At 33.5% G+C, this 18,807-nt stretch overlaps 2 protein-coding genes across 16 annotated transcripts in view; both read right to left on the bottom strand.

The window, feature by feature from the left end:
• Positions 1-10,238, bottom strand: part of LOC125663214 (chloride channel protein 2-like) — a 43,881-nt gene extending 33,643 nt beyond the window's left edge. For 7 of the 9 annotated variants that reach the window (XM_048895518.2, XM_048895531.2, XM_048895544.2 and 4 more), the window contains exons 1-3: positions 9,389-10,238; positions 5,392-5,553; positions 147-273 (exon numbers count right to left, since the gene is read on the bottom strand). In XM_048895518.2, the coding sequence (XP_048751475.1) occupies positions 147-273; positions 5,392-5,445 (181 nt within the window). In that variant the 5' untranslated portion in view covers positions 5,446-5,553; positions 9,389-10,238. Of the gene's footprint in view, positions 1-146; positions 274-5,391; positions 5,554-8,137; positions 8,450-9,388 lie in introns of those variants that run through there. The other 2 variants (XM_048895524.2, XM_056152955.1) reach the window with 1 other exon arrangement.
• A 96-nt stretch (positions 10,239-10,334) lies between these two features.
• LOC125663265 (cellular tumor antigen p53-like) overlaps positions 10,335-18,807 on the bottom strand; it is a 52,560-nt gene continuing 44,087 nt past the window's right edge. For 5 of the 7 annotated variants that reach the window (XM_056152956.1, XM_056152957.1, XM_048895567.2 and 2 more), the window contains 5 exons: positions 18,426-18,523; positions 18,205-18,326; positions 13,148-13,357; positions 12,882-12,975; positions 10,335-12,471 (listed from right to left, as the gene is read on the bottom strand). In XM_056152956.1, the coding sequence (XP_056008931.1) occupies positions 12,208-12,471; positions 12,882-12,975; positions 13,148-13,357; positions 18,205-18,326; positions 18,426-18,523 (788 nt within the window). In that variant the 3' untranslated portion in view covers positions 10,335-12,207. Of the gene's footprint in view, positions 12,472-12,881; positions 12,976-13,147; positions 13,358-16,366; positions 17,434-18,204; positions 18,327-18,425; positions 18,524-18,807 lie in introns of those variants that run through there. The other 2 variants (XM_056152958.1, XM_048895587.2) reach the window with 1 other exon arrangement.

The following is an 18,807-nucleotide window of genomic DNA, read 5'->3' as shown; positions in this document are numbered from 1 at the left end:
TCTCCTTTCTGGCAAGCTAGTGAAATATATGCAGCACATCTATCACCTGAACTCTCTCTATATACACATGTATGCTATACATACAGAGATCAAAGGCCTGGTGTTTCACAATCCCTGTACAGGAGGTTCAGGGGTCAGTCTCTTACCTAGGTATACCCGCAGTCTTGTTTTGGGTTTGACTTCAGTGTGTCCAATGTCCCGCTTCTCTTTCTTGATTGTTCTTGCCTGGAACTTGGCCCATTTTCCCAAGTCTCGCTTGTATTTTCCATAAATCTAAACAAATTTACCAATAAGTCAATTGTATTTTCCAAAGATTTAAGTATCTTCCATAGATCTAAACAATTATCAATACGTCAATTGTATTTCCCAAAGATTTAGAATTTTCCATAGATCTGAACAAATTTATCAACAAGTCAATTGTATTTCCCAAAGATTTAGTATTTTCCATATAGATCTAATAAAATTTACCTATAAATCAATTGTATTTCCCCAAGTTTTAGTATTTTCCATAGATCTAAACAAATTTACCAATAAGTCAATTTTATTTCCCAAAGATTTAGTATTTTTCATAGATCTTAACATATCTAACCATAAGTCAATTGTATTTCCCAAAGATTTAGACTAAACAAATTAGTATATATGAATTGTATTTCCTATACTGATGTAAATTGTACAAACACATCTTCTTTTTTTTTGGGGAGGTCACAGTATCTTTTTGAATCACTTGATGAGAACTTCTCACTTCTGCATGTTTAAATTATTTTCATTGTAGTTTCAATCTATACATCTTTGATAAAAATAAAACTTATTAACCATCACTCATACAGAGATACTACTACACTACTGTAATGCCTTTATTCTGTAAGAAATAGCTTTAGAAATGACATTTCAGATAAAGAATCATAAACTCACCATAAATAACCTAGAATAGTCATAACTAACGTACTCACTGATATATAACTCAGATCACAATGATCTGAAAATAATGCTAAAACAATCACTTACTACTGTTTTTTAAGGTCATATTTTCCAGCTATTGGAATGCAAGAAATAATATTCTTGACATATCTTATACAATTTATCAAAATTAACATACTCAAATAATGTAGGTCTAACAGGTGAAATGGATAAACTAAGTCTAATTAAAGAGAATCAGACAGACATATTTATAACAGACAGACAGACAGACAGACTTCACATGTAACACTGATAGAATTCCCAATTTACTTTTATCATTGATATGTAGCAGTCAAATAGGAATGACATGATTATGTACATATTATACCACCTTTCTTATGTTTGAATACCTATAGTAAACTTGTACAGGTATAAACATGATTAAAAGGAATGCACCTGGGAAACTAGTATTCATTTCTTGATGATAAATGATTCTTTTGTTAAGGGTAATCAAGTCATTGCTACATGTACATGTAATGAATCTAAATTTAGTAAAACACAAATCACTGACGGTAAGGGGAACAGGAAATAGTTTTTTCCTGAAGCATTTAAAAACAGTTATACATCACACAAGAGTGACTAAATAATCTTGTTATCTCTCGACTTGTTGACAAATTAATTGACTTTGTGTGTTGTTGTTGTTATTATCTAATTCACAACTGTATACTAATGAAAGTTCATAGTTTAGTATTTTGGTCCGTTCTATAAAAATACATAATTGAACTGAATGAATTCAAAACTTTAAATTTAGTAATATATTCTTTTCATTATGCATATATGTAAGCTCTATTTAGCTAAATGTACTGCATGACCTTTGGAACTACAAAAATAAGTTCTAATTTGAGAGAAAGCTTCAAAATAAAACTTGTGATGATTAATTCACATTTAATATGGCTACATTTCTTCTGAAATCTTTCATGAGCGTTAACAAGTGCGGTACAAAAAACAGGTTATATAAGGTAATAACTCTGATAAACTAGTGTGGCTTGTGATACACACAGATATTACCTGATTGGAAGATTTTTAAAATGCAAAAAATTTAAAAGTGTAATCATTATTGCTTACTAAATACAACGTTTAAAAAAGGATGCCATTGTGAGTTGAGTTGCATTGTATTAAAGAGGGATGATTGAACTATGGTAAACATATATTCAAAAATGTTCTAGTCATGCAAAATTATCAAAATTCAGTGTGTGAAATTCCAGATATACTCACACCTAAACGACCATCACGAATATGCCAACAAACAATTATGTAAATTTGTCTAATATCCTGCTGATATAATTATAAATTATTGTGAAGTATGCTCATATTAGATTCACTGAATAAAGTAAGGAGAAGTGCAGAAAATAGATTAATGGACAGCTGCTGCTATACCATAAATACTCCTTTTTACTCGGAAGAATCTAAATAGGTACTAAGTAGGCTAACCATTTAACAAATGACTGCATGAATCTTATATACATGTAAGATTACATGCCTACTTTATCAATTGATTTATACCATTTTTCAAGCATCTTTAATTCAGTGATTGAACTTTGAAGGAAGCATGACATAAAAATATAAGTGCTGGATCATGAATATGTTCCATCCTTAAAACAAACCTGATTTAACGATAGAATTTATAACAAGCATCTGCAATGTAGCAACGTTAAAGCAATACAAGCTGTAATTGACAGCATTTTTCAACCACCCAAGTATGCACCAACTAGAACTGTCCTTTCCTGACTGATACATCCCACCCACCCGCAGGGCAACTAACATTCCCACCACCACCATCAGAAAATGGATACGAAAAGAAAATGGAAATATTCACTATAAATCAAAATGTAAGGTATATAAATGTTATTTCACTTTAAAAAATGTATGTAAAGGTCTGATTCAAACCTTTTAATTTGTTTTTGGAAATATTCTCCTGACAAAGAGACCCCCTTCCTCCAAAATAAAATAGAAATTAGCATAACTTTCTAATACTTAGAATATTCTAATTCAATATAAGAAATACATAACTTCAGTCTAAGAACATTGTATTTACAACATTTAATTCAAATTTCTTCATGAATTTTGAAAATATACTCTTTTTAGTTTAAAAATAACTATGTCCATAAGTTGAAAAAAACCCTATAAATTGAAGAAAAATTGTCCAATCAATTTGAAAATACCAGGACCGAGGTGCACATCTTTATATGGTGAGTAGTGAGTGTACAAATTTTCAGAAAAATCCATGCACTAGTTTCTTAGAACATGCACGGACAAAATTATGTCTACAGACAAACTGACGGACACAATCGGTATACCATAATATGTCCTGTCTAAAGAGTAAAGACGGGAGTATAAAAAGGGGGAGAAGGACTTGCTATTGCCATGGGCTATGAAGATTCCTGAGCTGTACTGTTTTTCATTCTCTCCTTCGGATGAATCGACAAATAAGATGAAGAATCACTTTTATGAGGTGTAAACTTTGACTAATTGGCTCATACATTGTAGGATTTTATCTTTCTTGAAATGTCAATCTCCGATATATCACAAACACTGTTTTTACAACAACAAAAAAAGAACAATATTATTACTAATCTATGGATTTTCTAATGTTGATTATCTCTGATGACATCAAAAATAGGGAAAGTAATTACTCTTGATCCTTATCAATTTTGGCGTGAAATGAGACTTGTAAAGTTAGATAATTCTAATTAATGTCTGAATCTGCTAACGAGCTAGGTTGTTGGTCTCACAATTATTTCATCAACTTAAACTTTTAATAATATGTATTAGGGCTGTATCAATATATTGATTAACGATATAAATAGGTATTTTTGATTGATACGCATCATACAATAACCAATACAGCAAGCTTCGTATCGTTTGATGAACTAAGAGTTGTTATTAATGTAGATAACAGATAGATTTCATGAACGAGTTAACAAATATATTGAAAATATAAAAACAAACGAACTATCTAAATGTCATTTGCTCAAATTGCTCTATGACTGCATACCAAAGCAAACATGTCGAAAGTGTGCTATAGTGGTCTCAGTTTTCAAAAATTAGCTTGGAAAAACTAAAGTTTAATGTTTGTGAAACAGAGGTCTCAAGTTTTGGTGGTACAACTAATTTAGCAACACATTTGTGATGACACCATAAAGCAGTCAGGAAAAAGATGGCATAAAACCCTTTTTCCTATCGATAAATAGTATAAGCAGTGATCAAAGTAGAATGCAATCTGCAGTTGCGATTTTCGTATGAATAAATCCGAAAAAATAATTATATGAAAAAATAAATGAATTTATTAATGCATTTGTGAATATTCATCATGAATTTTTAAAAAAGATTTCCTCTGCTGCCTCAGACTTGGAGCTCAGAGCAGGTTTTCAGTACAACAGGAGATCTAGGGCTTTTCTAATGCCAGAGCAAGTGGATGCCTTTGTTGTGAACAAAAAATATGGTAACACCATATTACATAGCAAACACATGCACAGTCTTTTGTAATCAAAGATTCCTCTGACTCTTACCGATGCTTTAATTATTGTGACATGTGTGGGGGAGAGTCAGAGCGGAGATTATTCTAGAAATAGATCATGAATAATATGATGCTATCACCGTTTAAACAGCCCTAACAACAACAAATGAAGCATCACTTGAATTAGGTCGCCGTCTCATCATTCGATTTCTTTGCACATGAAGTCAGCACATAAACACATAAAATTCCACTGTTTAAACAACGATAGTATCGTATTAAACATGATCTATTTGTAGTGTAGAATAATTTTCCGATAACTGAATCCTCGCGTCTTGGAAGATAGATTCGTGAAAGAAAGTTGCAAGAGGTAGGTAAAGCAGCAACACCAGCTGGTGTCATTGAATTCCCACTTTTCAATATGGAGTCCGTTCTGATTCTCCCCTGCACAAGCGGAAGGAGTCAGAGGAATCAATGATTAAGTCTTTTGTCATAAATTAATTCAGGCTAACAAAATGCAAATGAAACAAAAAGTAAAGCTTTAATTTTGTTATTATTTAATAATTTTAATCCTCAAAATTAATTGTAAATGTAATTAATATATAGACTAGCATCGTCATACGTATCACACGTCGTTGCATTGCTCCGTAACTTGCATTTGCAATATATGTACATCGTACTATATCTAACTTTCCTAAACGATACCTAGCCCTAATGTGCATGCAGATATTCCCGGCTAGACATACTTTCTGTCTACTGAAAGTTTATCTTTGGTATGTGCATTTCAACATTCAGGATAAACTTTAGGGATAATTGACATTATACGTACGATATCATTAAACAATAATAACTTGCATAAAAACTTATAAGTATTCCCTTAACATCAGTGTCAGTCTGCATTTAAGTAATAAAACATCAACCGTGTACACACAAAAACTTCTTTAAGAGCTTTTTTACCAACATTGTAAAAACTGTCTTACCAGGGTTTCCTCGTAATCAAATTTCTTGGATCTCTCTACTTCTTTTTCCGCCATCTTTACACGCCATCTGTTGACAGGATTATCCTCCTTCGCGATTGGTTACAATTTTCTAAAATTTCTACCTCCTGAGACTGAAGAGTAAGTATGGAAACTCGTGCAGGTCTACAATATTTATGTTAGAGTCAATAGATATACTTTTCAAAACTTTATGATTAAATGTGTTTTAGCGGCATAAATGACTCCATTTGGTATGATTTTCTTTACTTTTTCATTTAGACATTCTATTTATATACAATCGGGCTTTTTTTCAGTGCAAGACAGAGTTAAAGCAATTAAAGTAATTAAAGAAAAGTTTCACTGCTACACATTTACATGTACAGATCATTTCTGAAAATCTACAATACAATGGGCAAAGTTTATTTCTACCGTTCTCTCGCCAGGGGGCGCGTTAAGTTACGCAAGCTTCACGTGCAGTTTATCTCTCCAATGTTTTTATCTTCGATGACTAAATAGTTAGGACTTCACTGATTTCCTTATGAATGTGAACAATACACGTATGAATCTTGATAAATATAGTACGACTATTTTAATAGCTGGGAATATTCCGACAGAAATGAAAGTGAAATCGATTCAAGAACAGAAATGGCCGGGTTGCTTTGAAATATTGTATCTATCATAGAGACAGCAGTACAAAATCATACTTGAAAAATTACATATTTTAACTGTAGAATTTTTCGAAAAAACAAAATCACTTTTAAAATGGCACATGTATATCTTCAATGTTTTTTTGTTTTTTTTTTTTATAAAATCTATAATGCACAAGGTCTGGAAAATGTTAAGTAGGCCTAACAGCTGTGAGAGGAGTTGGTTACACAAAGTAGGTATTTGCAGGCAAATTTGACATTTTGAATATTCATAATAAAAAAAATTGTCTTCCTGCAAACATAATATTCACGTGAATATTATGTTTACAGGGAACCTTTTTTTTTATTATAGATATTAAAAAACGTCAAGTGCCCGTGAGTAGGTACCATGCTTAAAAATTACAAAATTCAACACCATATTTACATGTAAAACACATCATTTATTAATAGAGAGAGAGAGAGAAGAGAGAGAGAGAGGGGGGTGTAATTTTTAATCAACATCATTATGTCCATTTAATCAAATTCAAAGTCCTTTTTGAATTTAAAATTTTTCAACATCGTGTTGAATATCACTTAAATGTACATTATATATGTACATGTAGTAGACGGATTTAGGATATTCTTTGTTTTCAGTAACATTTACCATCTATATCAGTCGAAAACAACGAAGGAAAGCGGACAAATTTAAAATTCGCAAAACAAAATCAGTCGAAGTACACACGGTGAGTTGGCATACTAAAACACTTTAGAAAGTAATTTATTTGTTTTGTGACTTCTTTTTGTTTTGGAAATTGACAAGAAACTCTGTTTCTAGGCGCAAAAAATAGGTGATTTCATTGGTAAAACACAGGAGATTCCGACGGCTTCGCCCCTGGGCCCCAGTCTCAAAGCGGCCACCAGCCTCGCTGCCGTACTTTGGGTACATTTTCAAAGAATGTCCGATCACTTCCAAAAAGACACATGCAAATTTTCAATGCTTTCATAATGTTACCGTTAACGGAGTTGATTACAAAAATAGGTACCCTCTATTGAAGACATGTTTTAAAAATGACAAAGTTCAACTACACGTAGAAAATTTGAAAATGTCTGATCACTTTCAAAAAGACACATGCACATCTTCAAAATGCCCATCACAAGTGTGCACAGTTTGAGGAATATCAAGCTAAAGATGTAAGAGAAGTTGATTACACAAAATAGGTACCGTCTAAATTTAAAAAAAAATACTTTAAAATTACTAAATTCAACTACATGTACAAGTAAATTTTTCGAAGAATGTCTGATCACTTTCAAAAAGACACATGCATGTCTTTAATGTATCCATAACAACTGTACAAAGTAAGTTAGAAATGTGAGAGTAGTTGATTACACAAAGTATAGGTACCCTATTACAGGGACGCCTGCCCGCCATTCACCAATGCACGTTGTGCAACAAGGCCAAAAACGTAATTATAAAAAATAAATTTCATGTTTTGAAAATACACGAGTATGAATTACGTAGTAACAGCATTGCTTCACGCCAGCATGCTTTTCATGAAGCGCTAGCAGTGGCGGATTTTATGGAGGGGGGGGGGGTTAAAATTTTCAAATTTTAAGGTAAATTGTGGTGTCTTGTTTAGAAAAATGCAATAAGCAATAATTTCTTCCAATCTCGGAGAAATAAATGACAAAATCTTTTGATTTATTGAATTACTTTTATTGGGAGAACTTACATAATTCTTAAAATTTGCGTCATTTTATTAATTTCACTTTATCAAAAAGACAGAAAATAGTAAAAATGACTACATAGGAGACATATTTCAAGCCCTTTGAAAATTCGAAAATGCAGGTGCTTCCGGGGACTTCGCCCCCTGGCCCCCACCAGGGCTTCGCCCTGGACCCACTGGGCCTCAAGATGGCCCCAGACCCCCTGTCCCATAAGGTTGCGCCCCCCCCCAAAAAAACCCCCACAATTTCTGGATCCGTCCCTAGCTAGTCAACACACTTCATTAAACTATCAGTGCATTCACCTTTTCATGAAGTGGGTTATGGTATTGGTCACTATTTGCCATCTTCACCTTTTCATAAAGTGGGTTATGATATTGGTCACTATTTATCATCTTCACCTTTTTATGAAGTTGAGTTGTCAGTTTGCCGTTTACATCCAATATGAACCCTGTGCTGTCTGTTATTTCGAGTTCTCCGGGATATATCGAATCAACATAGGAATGAAAATAAACATTGTTAATAGATGAAACGTCGTGGATATATCTAAATGTCGAGTTGAAGGCTACAGCAAGAGACCCCTTTCTTCTCATGTAGTTTTTGAATACGGCCTCATAAGAATATATAAAAACAGGCCGGATAACGAAGGAGCACGTAATTAAGTGCCCATGGAAATTCTAACAGGCTGTTGACAATGAGGAAGTTGCCCCCCCCCCCCTTCCTTTTTTCAGAAAGAAAACACTTTTACAAAACACGACTCTATTCTATATATGGAGTAGGCGAGTGTGTGGCAATATATTATATTATAGTCTGTGTTATCTTATATATTCACGAGCATGAAACACAACTGGAGGATCAATATTTTTTTATTTACCCAGTTCTTTTTTTTTTTTTTTATTATTATTATTATTTTTAAAGTCAAGAGAGGGCAATCAGAAAGTGTTTAAAGGTAACTTGTATACATATCTAAAGATATGTTGGTACGCTCACATCACTTTCATTTCACCATCATGTACCATTTACAGGGGGGGACTCTCAATACATGTTAGTTTATGGACTAGCAATACACTTCGTAGACTAAATATGTAAATTTCATCAAGTGCCTAATATGGTTGCGCATCTATAATTACTACTGGCAAAATTAATTAGATATGTTAATTAATAGAAGAAACTATAAGGAAGGGACTGGACGTTGTTGTGATTATGCATGCAATTGCTGTTGAAAGTTATAATGAATTCCAAACTAACCCAAAATATCTGCAAGAAGCCTAGTACAAGTATTCACTAGCTTTGGTTTATTTTCACATTTTGGACACCTATACACGCACCTTGCTTCAGGGTTACACATGTTTCCCGTTAATTAATACAAATTAGCGACATGTTGAGGAACTTTTGAATTTGTGAGGGATAACACAACTTTGAAATTAGAAGATTATTATGTAATATTAATTCACGTTAAGTGTATAGATATACGTATGCAGTAATACCAAACGGAGTTGTCATGAAATATTTTGGAATATTAATCAGTCAGAATGTATCAGGAAATAAAGTTAAGCTTGATTCTTGCATGGAATACAACTATAAAAAAAAAAAAATGACTAGCGTTATCCTGAAGTTTTCATTTGATTCTGCCTATAACAAAAATATCTTACCTCGTTCAAAAGTTCTAAATCCCATGAAATTTAGGATTACTAAACAGAGGGCGTCAATATTACCGGTGTCGTCTGCCGCGGTAAATCACTCAACGTGTCAGTAAACTCCATCAGCGCGCGCAGACAGTACACACTATATTCTCTCCCTGGGAAAAAAGTATTTTCTCCACAAAATATATTGCGATAATAAATGAATACATTTCTTTGGAAACGTAGACATATATATCAAAGTGTGTACACGCAATTCTTAAAACAGGCGTCATTTAATTACCATTATCAATAGAGGGGTAACACACTTGCGGAAAATATGAACGATAATTTAAGACTTACCTAATTTAGTAAAAAAAAAAAAAAAAGAAGCTATGTAGGCTTAGTAGAGAGTCGCATGAAGACCTTGCTGGTCTACAAATACACCAGCGTTTACCAGAGATATAGACAACAATGTTTAGAATGGCAGGGGATAAACTGATATATATTTCCATTTGTTTGGAGAAGTCGCTACGATGATCATAAATATTCTCTTCTCCTTAATTTAAGTGGGTGGTTGTTATAAAATAAAATCTGACGGCAAACCCATTGTTGCCCAAAATGTAACAAAGTCGGACTAGATTTGTTATGCAATATCTACCACTGCACACATTGTCATTAGTGAGGCATCACACACAATTCCGACAGCCCTTGTGTTAAGATGTGTCCCATCCTTCATAACTCCTCTCTCCAGTTTCGACCTTCCTAACCCCTTTCATTTACTTTCTTCATGCCCACGTAACAATTATGTCCCGTTCACTTTATGCACCACGTATCAACAAGTACATGTAGTAAATATATTACAGCACTCAAATTTGAAACACATTTTGAGGTGTACAAAACCATGAGTAAAAACAAACTGATTACCAACACAAGTTCAACTGTCAAGAGTCCAATTAATAAAAAACGATCACAGTAATATATTCTTAATTGTTTTATTTTATATAATTATATTGTAAAACAAAGTATAAAACTTTTCTCACTCATAATTTATATTATATAATTATTCAAGATAAGCTCCATAGAATCTGCAAGGTATGTACAGTCAACAATTCACAGAGAACTTCAATACCTCATCAATAGATTATAAAACCATAGAAACATGCTCCACACAATCATCACATATCTTGAAAATCAGCACAAAAACACAGAGATGACAGCCATATAAAGTTCTATATTTTTTAACTTGTAGTTTTGGGTTACATTAAAAAATATGTTTAAATTCTCAACAAAAGAAATAAATACATCTTATATACATCAGAATACTAGAACATTTATTGGAAGAGAACACAAGCAAAGTATTGTTGGAAGTGCAATAGGACGTCTCAACATAACCGAGGACAGTGTATCATTGTGTAATAGCGATATACTCGCTGACAGTTCCTCAGCTCTAGAAATGACAAGGTGGGGCACTTGTATGTTTCTACTTTGTTAATGTCTGACCCTGTGACAAGAAGTGAGAAGAAACTGTCTGCCAAGGTGATTGTATCTAACCTGTATACACATCCTAAGGCACAATGTCAACAATTGCACACTCGAAATCCGAACACTTTCTAACATTAAATCCATACCTACTGTAAGGAAAATATCAAACGTTTACATGACCACAAATTTATAATGAGCTATCCAATCAGATTTCAAAAATATAGTGACAAATGCAATTAATCTATAATTTTCAAAGGCAGTGTTCTTGAATAAGGCGAATACCTATTAATAAAAAAGATTACAAATTTATTGATAAAAGCCTTGTTACTAAAACTGTCATTCAAACAAATGGTAAATACTAGAAATAAAGTTAGTTTGAAGGAATGTACTACAGACTTTGTTCAATTCCTTCACATTTGAATTGATCAGCTGTAATAATTAAAATGTAATAAACTGTCACTCATTAAGTATACTACACAGCAACTGACAGTGGTACACACAAATACATATAAATTGAATATTGCGCAACAACATCGACTTTATTTCTTTCAGAAATTGGTAACAGAAAAGATAAAGAAACTGGACGGAGAGTTTCTCGACTTGTTTGTTGTATGTGATGCAAATGATAATATGAAAAGGCGAGTAGAAAATGGCAATAATTCAATAACACTGAAGTATCCAAAATATTTCACAAATGAACAATATTTGTCTGCTGATGTATAAATCCTAGAAAGGCCAACAAGAAAATGAGTCCATAAAAAGTCAACGTGTTTTAAATTAAAATGATATGAAAAATGGAATACTTTAATTGCACCATTGTAATTTCATTGTGATGTAAAAATGCAGGATGACATAATGATGATGATATCAATGTAATTGCATCACTGAACACAGAAGTAGTTTGTTCACAATGAACTTTGAACACCATTATAGTTTTGTCATTGTATATATCTCTTTTAAATTAACATCAAAAACAAACAAAAACAAAACTGTTTTAATTCTAGCAAAACAGAAAGCAAATAAGACCTCTACAGAGTCTGTACTCTTGTTCAAAAGCTAACTCTATTCAACACATAAATATACACGTAAAATGTCAACAACAAAATTCAGTGAGGGAATTAACCCTGCAATTCCAGATATTAAAAAACATGACGTTAAAACATATCCTGTTTTGAAAAGTAATTCTTCGTAACTTCTCTACATAGTAAAACAGAAGTCATTATTAACAAAACCTATCTCGAGAACCTCCTTGGTTTTGCATACAAGTAAGCATTAATATTGTGACCTATACGGACCCGGTTTTTAATTGGGACCTGATTTTTAATACAGCACTGATCGTTGTGTATAATCTCTGAACACTGTGGTATTCAGTCATCAGTCCTTGGCCTCTTGGTCTCACGAGTCAGAGACACTGTATGCTTGAAGGTGTATCTGGTGACTTCGTAGTACCCCGGACAGTAATTGGAGCTCTGTGATATGGAACTCTGGGAGTTCAGACTTACAACAGAAGCTGTGCTCGACTCATGTTGCAAGGACTCTGGTATCAAGCAGTTCACCGTGTTCTTGTACTCGACCAAGCCTTTCCAGATCTTGTTACGGTGTGCGGTTCCTATCTTCATTTTCTGGAGGTCCTAAAAGTAGAAACATACACATTATGCCCTACTTAAATGTGATGCTGATTTAATGAGAAACCCTGTTTATGACCAAAAACTGTCATACTTAAAAACTTATCTGTGAACTATATGTACATGTGTGGCTCTTATCTGAATCAAATACAGATACATTTGCTGTATTTTTCTATAATCGCTTTTTAAATACCTTAAAATATGTTTACAGATGCTGTCAAATGTCTCAACTTTTCATTTGGAATTGGGACGATCATTAACATTTTTCAAAATTTAAGTTGAAATGACTGTGTATGACTCAAAGACAAATACTATGAAAAATCTCTCATTTGTACATCAACAAAGATGCTTTAGGAAAGACAGCAGTATCATTGTTACTACTAATGACCTCTGTACTCTGTAGATTTCCTTCTCACCTCTAATGTGTAATCTTCCAACTGACTCATGGTAATGAGATTTTGCTGATGGAAATTGTCAATATATGCCGAGAGACCCATGCTGGTAAGCCAACTACAAAAGTTTACGTAAAAGCTTAAAATGCATCGATATCTATTTACTGTACTAAACACTTTTCTTTAAAAAAAAAATTCAAATATGATTCATGAATTGGTAATTGGATTAAGTGCACATTGTATATCCGTGTTCTTATTAATGCTGAAACAAGCATCAATCTGAACCTTACCTTGCAATGCTGCTGTCTGTGCCATTCAACAGTTCCTCTTTAATCTGGGCATCCCCATTCTCTATGGGGATCACCTGGACAGCACCATTTTGTGAGGATGACACCTGAACCTGATTGGCTACCTCCGGAGTAAAAGGGAGGGAAGCCTGTCTAGTCTCTGTCTGCACAACCACTTCTGTATCGCGACTTGGAACAGCCATTACCGTGGACCTGAAAGCCAAAAGTTACCATATAACATGGATACATTTTACTTTCACAACCTTTCATTCATCCTTGTTGGCACAAACAAGACGGTTAATGTGTTGTGTTATAAAGGACAATGATATCAAATACTGAATGATCCTGTATATTATACATTCAAAGCTCTTCTAAACCAGATATTTTAAAATTAACTTTCTATACTGAATCCCCCTCCCTGTTATTGCATGTCAGCTTCCCAAGCCTGTAACTAATTTGTGCCTTTTGAGTCTTGATATATCAGATTGATTAGTAATAGGATATGTAATCCCTTTACATTTAAGGATTTTTTAAATTATAAATTATATGAGGGTATAAATTGCAATACTTCATGCTGGCATACTCCATGAAGCACTATCAACCATGCATGGAGTGTTTACAACTGCTGCGGACTACAGCACATTCATGAGGAAATTGTTATTACAATTTGTAGAGATATCAAAGGCAAAAACATTGGAAATGTCAATATTTATAAATATCAATCTCTAAATTTCAAACACTTTATGACGTGGGTATCAAAACTACAATGAATATCAGGGTTTCACCGTCTTGGCACATGTTCTATGATATACGCACAACAATCAATCTATTTTCAGTCAAGTCTACACCAAGAAGTATTACTGCAAATACATGTATTTCATTTTTTTATAACAATATTTTTTCTTTTCTGACAATGCCTCCACTATCACCCTTTCCAAAATTCAAGTAAATCTTCAACTGATCTACTTGTTCAGTTTATCTTAGTTTTCTGTTACACACCACAGCAAAATTATTCAGTCAGTCGGAATGCATTTGCAAATTAGTTTCTTGGATTCAAAATAAATGTAGTCTACACTGCATTTTCTTACACAGAAATATTCAACCACTAACCTGCCATAGCTATAATAAATAGCTGTTCTCAAGACACATTTCACCTGTACTTCCACTTTATTCTAGCACTTCCGAGTATCAATACATTTGCCGATATTAATTACCATCCTATGATACTACCTGTCACATAAAACATCCCCTTTTCCAATTACTACGACAGTGTAGCACAGCGTATTCAAACTTTTATCTCATTTTCCTACTCATGCTAATTGCTTTGTTTTCTCTTTCATATTAATGCATTTCTATTTTAAGCATTTTGTTTGGGAAAATTTTTCTCCCTAGTTGTAAGAGTCACCAAAAGATAAGTATCGAATGCTTCCAAACAATGTTCTACAATAACGGACCTGAGACATCACTCTAATCCAAACAATGTTCTACAATAACAGACCTGCGACATCACTCTAATCCAAACAATGTTCTACAATAACGGACCTGCGACATCACTCTAATCCGAACAATGTTCTACAATAACGGACCTGCGACATCACTCTAATCCGAACAATGTTCTACAATAACGGACCTGCGACATCACTCTAATCCAAACAATGTTCTACAATAACGGACCTGCGACATCATTCTAATCCAAACAATGTTCTACAACAGACCGGCGACATCACTCTAATCCAATGTTCTACAATAACGGACCTGCGACATCATTCCAATCCAAACAATGTTCTACAATAACGGACCTGCAACATCACTCTAATCCAAACAAGACATTCTATGACTCATTTACCTTATTAGTACTTGTAAACTCTGGAATCGAACTCATTGCACAACAAACAACAATTTCAGAACTTTCTCTGAACATTTCATGTAGACATATATTTAGTTGGCATGCATCTCAATAATGCACTCATGAAGACATGTATATGTAGTTGTCATGCATCTGTTCTGTGAATTACTGTTCCTCAATAATGCATAGAAACAGACCTGCACCCTTACATATAATACAATGTATTTCATTTCTTGATAAAAGCACCTTTTCTTTACATTTCCAATGTTTTTGCCTTCGATATCTCTACCATTTGATTGACTGTATATTGTTTCACATCCCTCTCGAGAATTTTTCACTCATAAGGAGAAGTTATTTACTACATTTAAATAACAGCCATTTCCTCATGAATGTGAACAATGTGCGTAGTAATCTTGATAAAAATATAGACCTTTTAACCACTGGAAATATTCTATATAAAAATTAAAGTATATATTCTATATATATCAAAGTAAAATGCAAGTATGAAAAATTGATTTCGCTTTTGAAAATATATGAGGGCATGAATAGTAATGCTTCTTACCAGTACATGAAGCGCTAACGTGTAAAGCCCAACAGTGCATGCTCTCATGTTTTTCAAAAATGAAATTATTTCTTAATACAAACATACCTGACTAAATGTGTAGGTAGTGGGTTAAAAGTCAAAGCATGGGGTAATTTTTGCATTCTGCTTCAACAATTTACAAAATAGACCCCAGGAAGCACTTCTACTTCATATATCTCCCAGTTCAAACTTTTTACGACTATGAAAATTCTGAGGTCAATATGATGTTTTAGCTACATGTCCGTGAAAAGTTCAATATTCACTGTTTAGAACTAGTACAATATTCAATGAACCTAGACGGCTAGGTGACAGTAGGTAAAGCATGGTATTGACCATGAAAATGCAAGCAATGTGTTTTAGTATATGAATTTTTTTAACAGCTAAAGTGCAAGATCTATTTGAAAATGATTAAATGTCTACTACATGAGTTTAAAACATTAAAACTGAAAGTAATTTGAATTCATTTTTGGTCCGATGTTGAAAAACTCAAATGCTATATTCACCTCACAGGCATGCAAGGGTGAACATTTAAATGTTCAATAATATTTTTAATTTGTTGGATCTCTGCCAATCAGAAAGCTTAGAATCATTCAATCATAAAATGAAGACATGTTAAAGTGTCTAACGATATCTGGAGATTGCAACTAGTATTGTTTACAATAAGTATATTCCTATCAAAGTTTTTAGTGTAGCATTTTCCACTCACTTCCCAATTGCACTTCTTCCTAGATCATATTCCTTTTAAATGTCCATTTCAGACAAAGGGAGAAAAACCTCATCATACACAACAAACTTTTTCTTTTAAGTATATTTATTTCATATACAAAATATATAATATTCCATAGTCACCTTTTATTCCTTACTGGCAGATTTTTGTAAATTGAATATGTATGGTTCTAAAATTTGAATCTCATCTGTTTTCAAAGAGGAAATCCAATGGTTATACAAGATAACAATGAAACATTTAATCATAAATTATTTACAAAATTATTATCAGTGAGAATATTTCATCAGCACTAATAATAAAGGACGGAGGTAATTATTACAAATAAATGTAATTACTACAAATAACAAAACCTTTCTTTACAAAACAATAAATAAATTAAATTAATTCTGGAGTACTATAACTGAATTCCAGATCTAATTCATAGGCCTATCTAAAAAGCCCTATATACAACTCATAAAAAACATAGATATACATCTTCATATAAACATAAAGCAATGTCTAAATTGCATAAATATGAACACATTATAAATGGAGAGAGTCTCCAGCAAATTTAATTTTTCTGATGATGAAAAATGACATGGGAGAAAATTTTGTGGAGAGATTGAAAACTTGACTTTAAGAAAGTATGGGAAAAAATGACATCTCTGGGCACGTTGAAAGTCTGTGGCCCTGTGGACCATCTGTAGCATCTGCACAAGATGTGCTCATATCCGGTCATAGAGATGACTTGTTCCAGAATGTAACATCCGGGTTTGGCTCAATCACTGTGGTACATGTCTTAATACATGGGTATGTGTGGTCTTACTACACGGGTCGTTTGAGGACTTTGCCTGGCTTGGATTTTCTCTTCATCAGTTTATTTTTGCTTTCGCGGGCCAGAACTACAGACAGCCACCTACAACAAGTCAGGCAAGATCAGCGCAAAAGTCTACAGGGTCAACTAAGTCTCTATCTTCTACGTTTCAACTTCTGAGTACATAAACTGGCTTGTGAAGCTGAACTCCTGCTTCAGGTTGAGGTGGCTGCCATTGAATACTGAGGGAAAGTTTATTTCGGGTTCCAAACAATTCGCGATAAAGTCACTATTCTCATATTCTATTGTTGATGTACGATTATCTTGCTCTATTGAAGGCCTGAAAAAATACCAATTTACAGCTTACCATCTCTAGTTACAATCGAACAAAGTCCTGGTCAAAACACAGTGTTGAACAGGTCTTTGTGGTCAGTAGGAAAGAAGTGCTCATGCAATAACCTCGGGTTAGTGGGAACGTGAAGTGGAAAATCCTTTCAATGGAATGTTCTGGATACCAGAAAATTTAAAGGAAAGGAGTTTGTGGACAAAATTTTCTGAATAAAAGGTACACAAAGATTTTGGCTTTGCTTTGTGTACCTTTTCACATGTCAATCCCTCTTGTTCATTTAGCGGCCACCCACACCTCTTTCACTCGCTCAGCATACTTGTACGGTATGTAAATGAGTACCAATCCATACTCAATCATAAATTTTTAAAAGAAACATTACTCATGTTATTTAGCTTGACATCAAATATGGATTGGTAGAAGCAAAAAAGATAATTAGTTTTCAAGTCATTCAATTTTAATTAAAATTACTGTGTCATTCATTACCAGCAAAAAGAATTTAAAGAAAATTATTCGAGAGGAGACTTGTAAACCAATTTTTTCATTACTCGAATGCAGTCTTCAATCAACACTCCTTTCATGAAAAGTATTTAAATAGATACTTGTTTCTTGACATATTACAATATATTTTGAACATAAGCATGAAAGGATATGTGTTACTTGATGAAAGCATACAGGTAATACTAACATGAAACTCATTCAGTCATCAAACCTCGGCCCACTACTGCCTGTGTGAGGACTGATCATTAACTAGACCACACTTACTGTCGGTTAACGTCGATCTGTTGCTGCTTGTAGCGGTCAACCTGGTTCTGTGGAACCATGGAAGCCAGTTCCAATGAATCTCGCAATTTGCTGAGAATTTCAAAGTTTTCTTTTCCTCGAACCTACAATATGTTTGGAGTGTTATATATCACTTCATAGAGACCAAAATCTGATCCAGCAGTACATAGTACCCCTCCCCTCCCAAATTTTATTCTACTCACGGTTAAAGTGTATGATTCATCTCCCCCATCCTCTAATTTGCGCTTCTTCCCTGGCAATATAGTGGTTATTTCTGTACCATATGAAATCTTGCTCCCAACTGCAACAGAACACACATGTAATTAATATACTTATCATGCAAAAGTTGTCAAAAGATCTTGTCAAGAAGCATGAATCTATTTACCCTATCCCTTGTGGTTCAAAAGACATGACCAACGTTAATCTTTTGAAAAGGATGTTCAATGTCACTAGGTCAAAAATCTTGGTACCAAAGAAAGGCATAGTAATGAAGAATCTATATATGTGAAATATCAAAGACCCTCTTGGTTTAAAAGATTTTGCCAATTTTACAAGTTTTCCCCTTAAAGTGTGATGCCAACAACA

This window comes from Ostrea edulis, chromosome 1, assembly GCF_947568905.1.
Source record: "Ostrea edulis chromosome 1, xbOstEdul1.1, whole genome shotgun sequence".
Taxonomy (NCBI): Eukaryota; Metazoa; Mollusca; class Bivalvia; order Ostreida; family Ostreidae; genus Ostrea; species Ostrea edulis.
The sequence above is the reverse complement of the archived record's forward strand: the minus strand, read 5'-3'. Positions and strand labels throughout refer to the sequence as shown.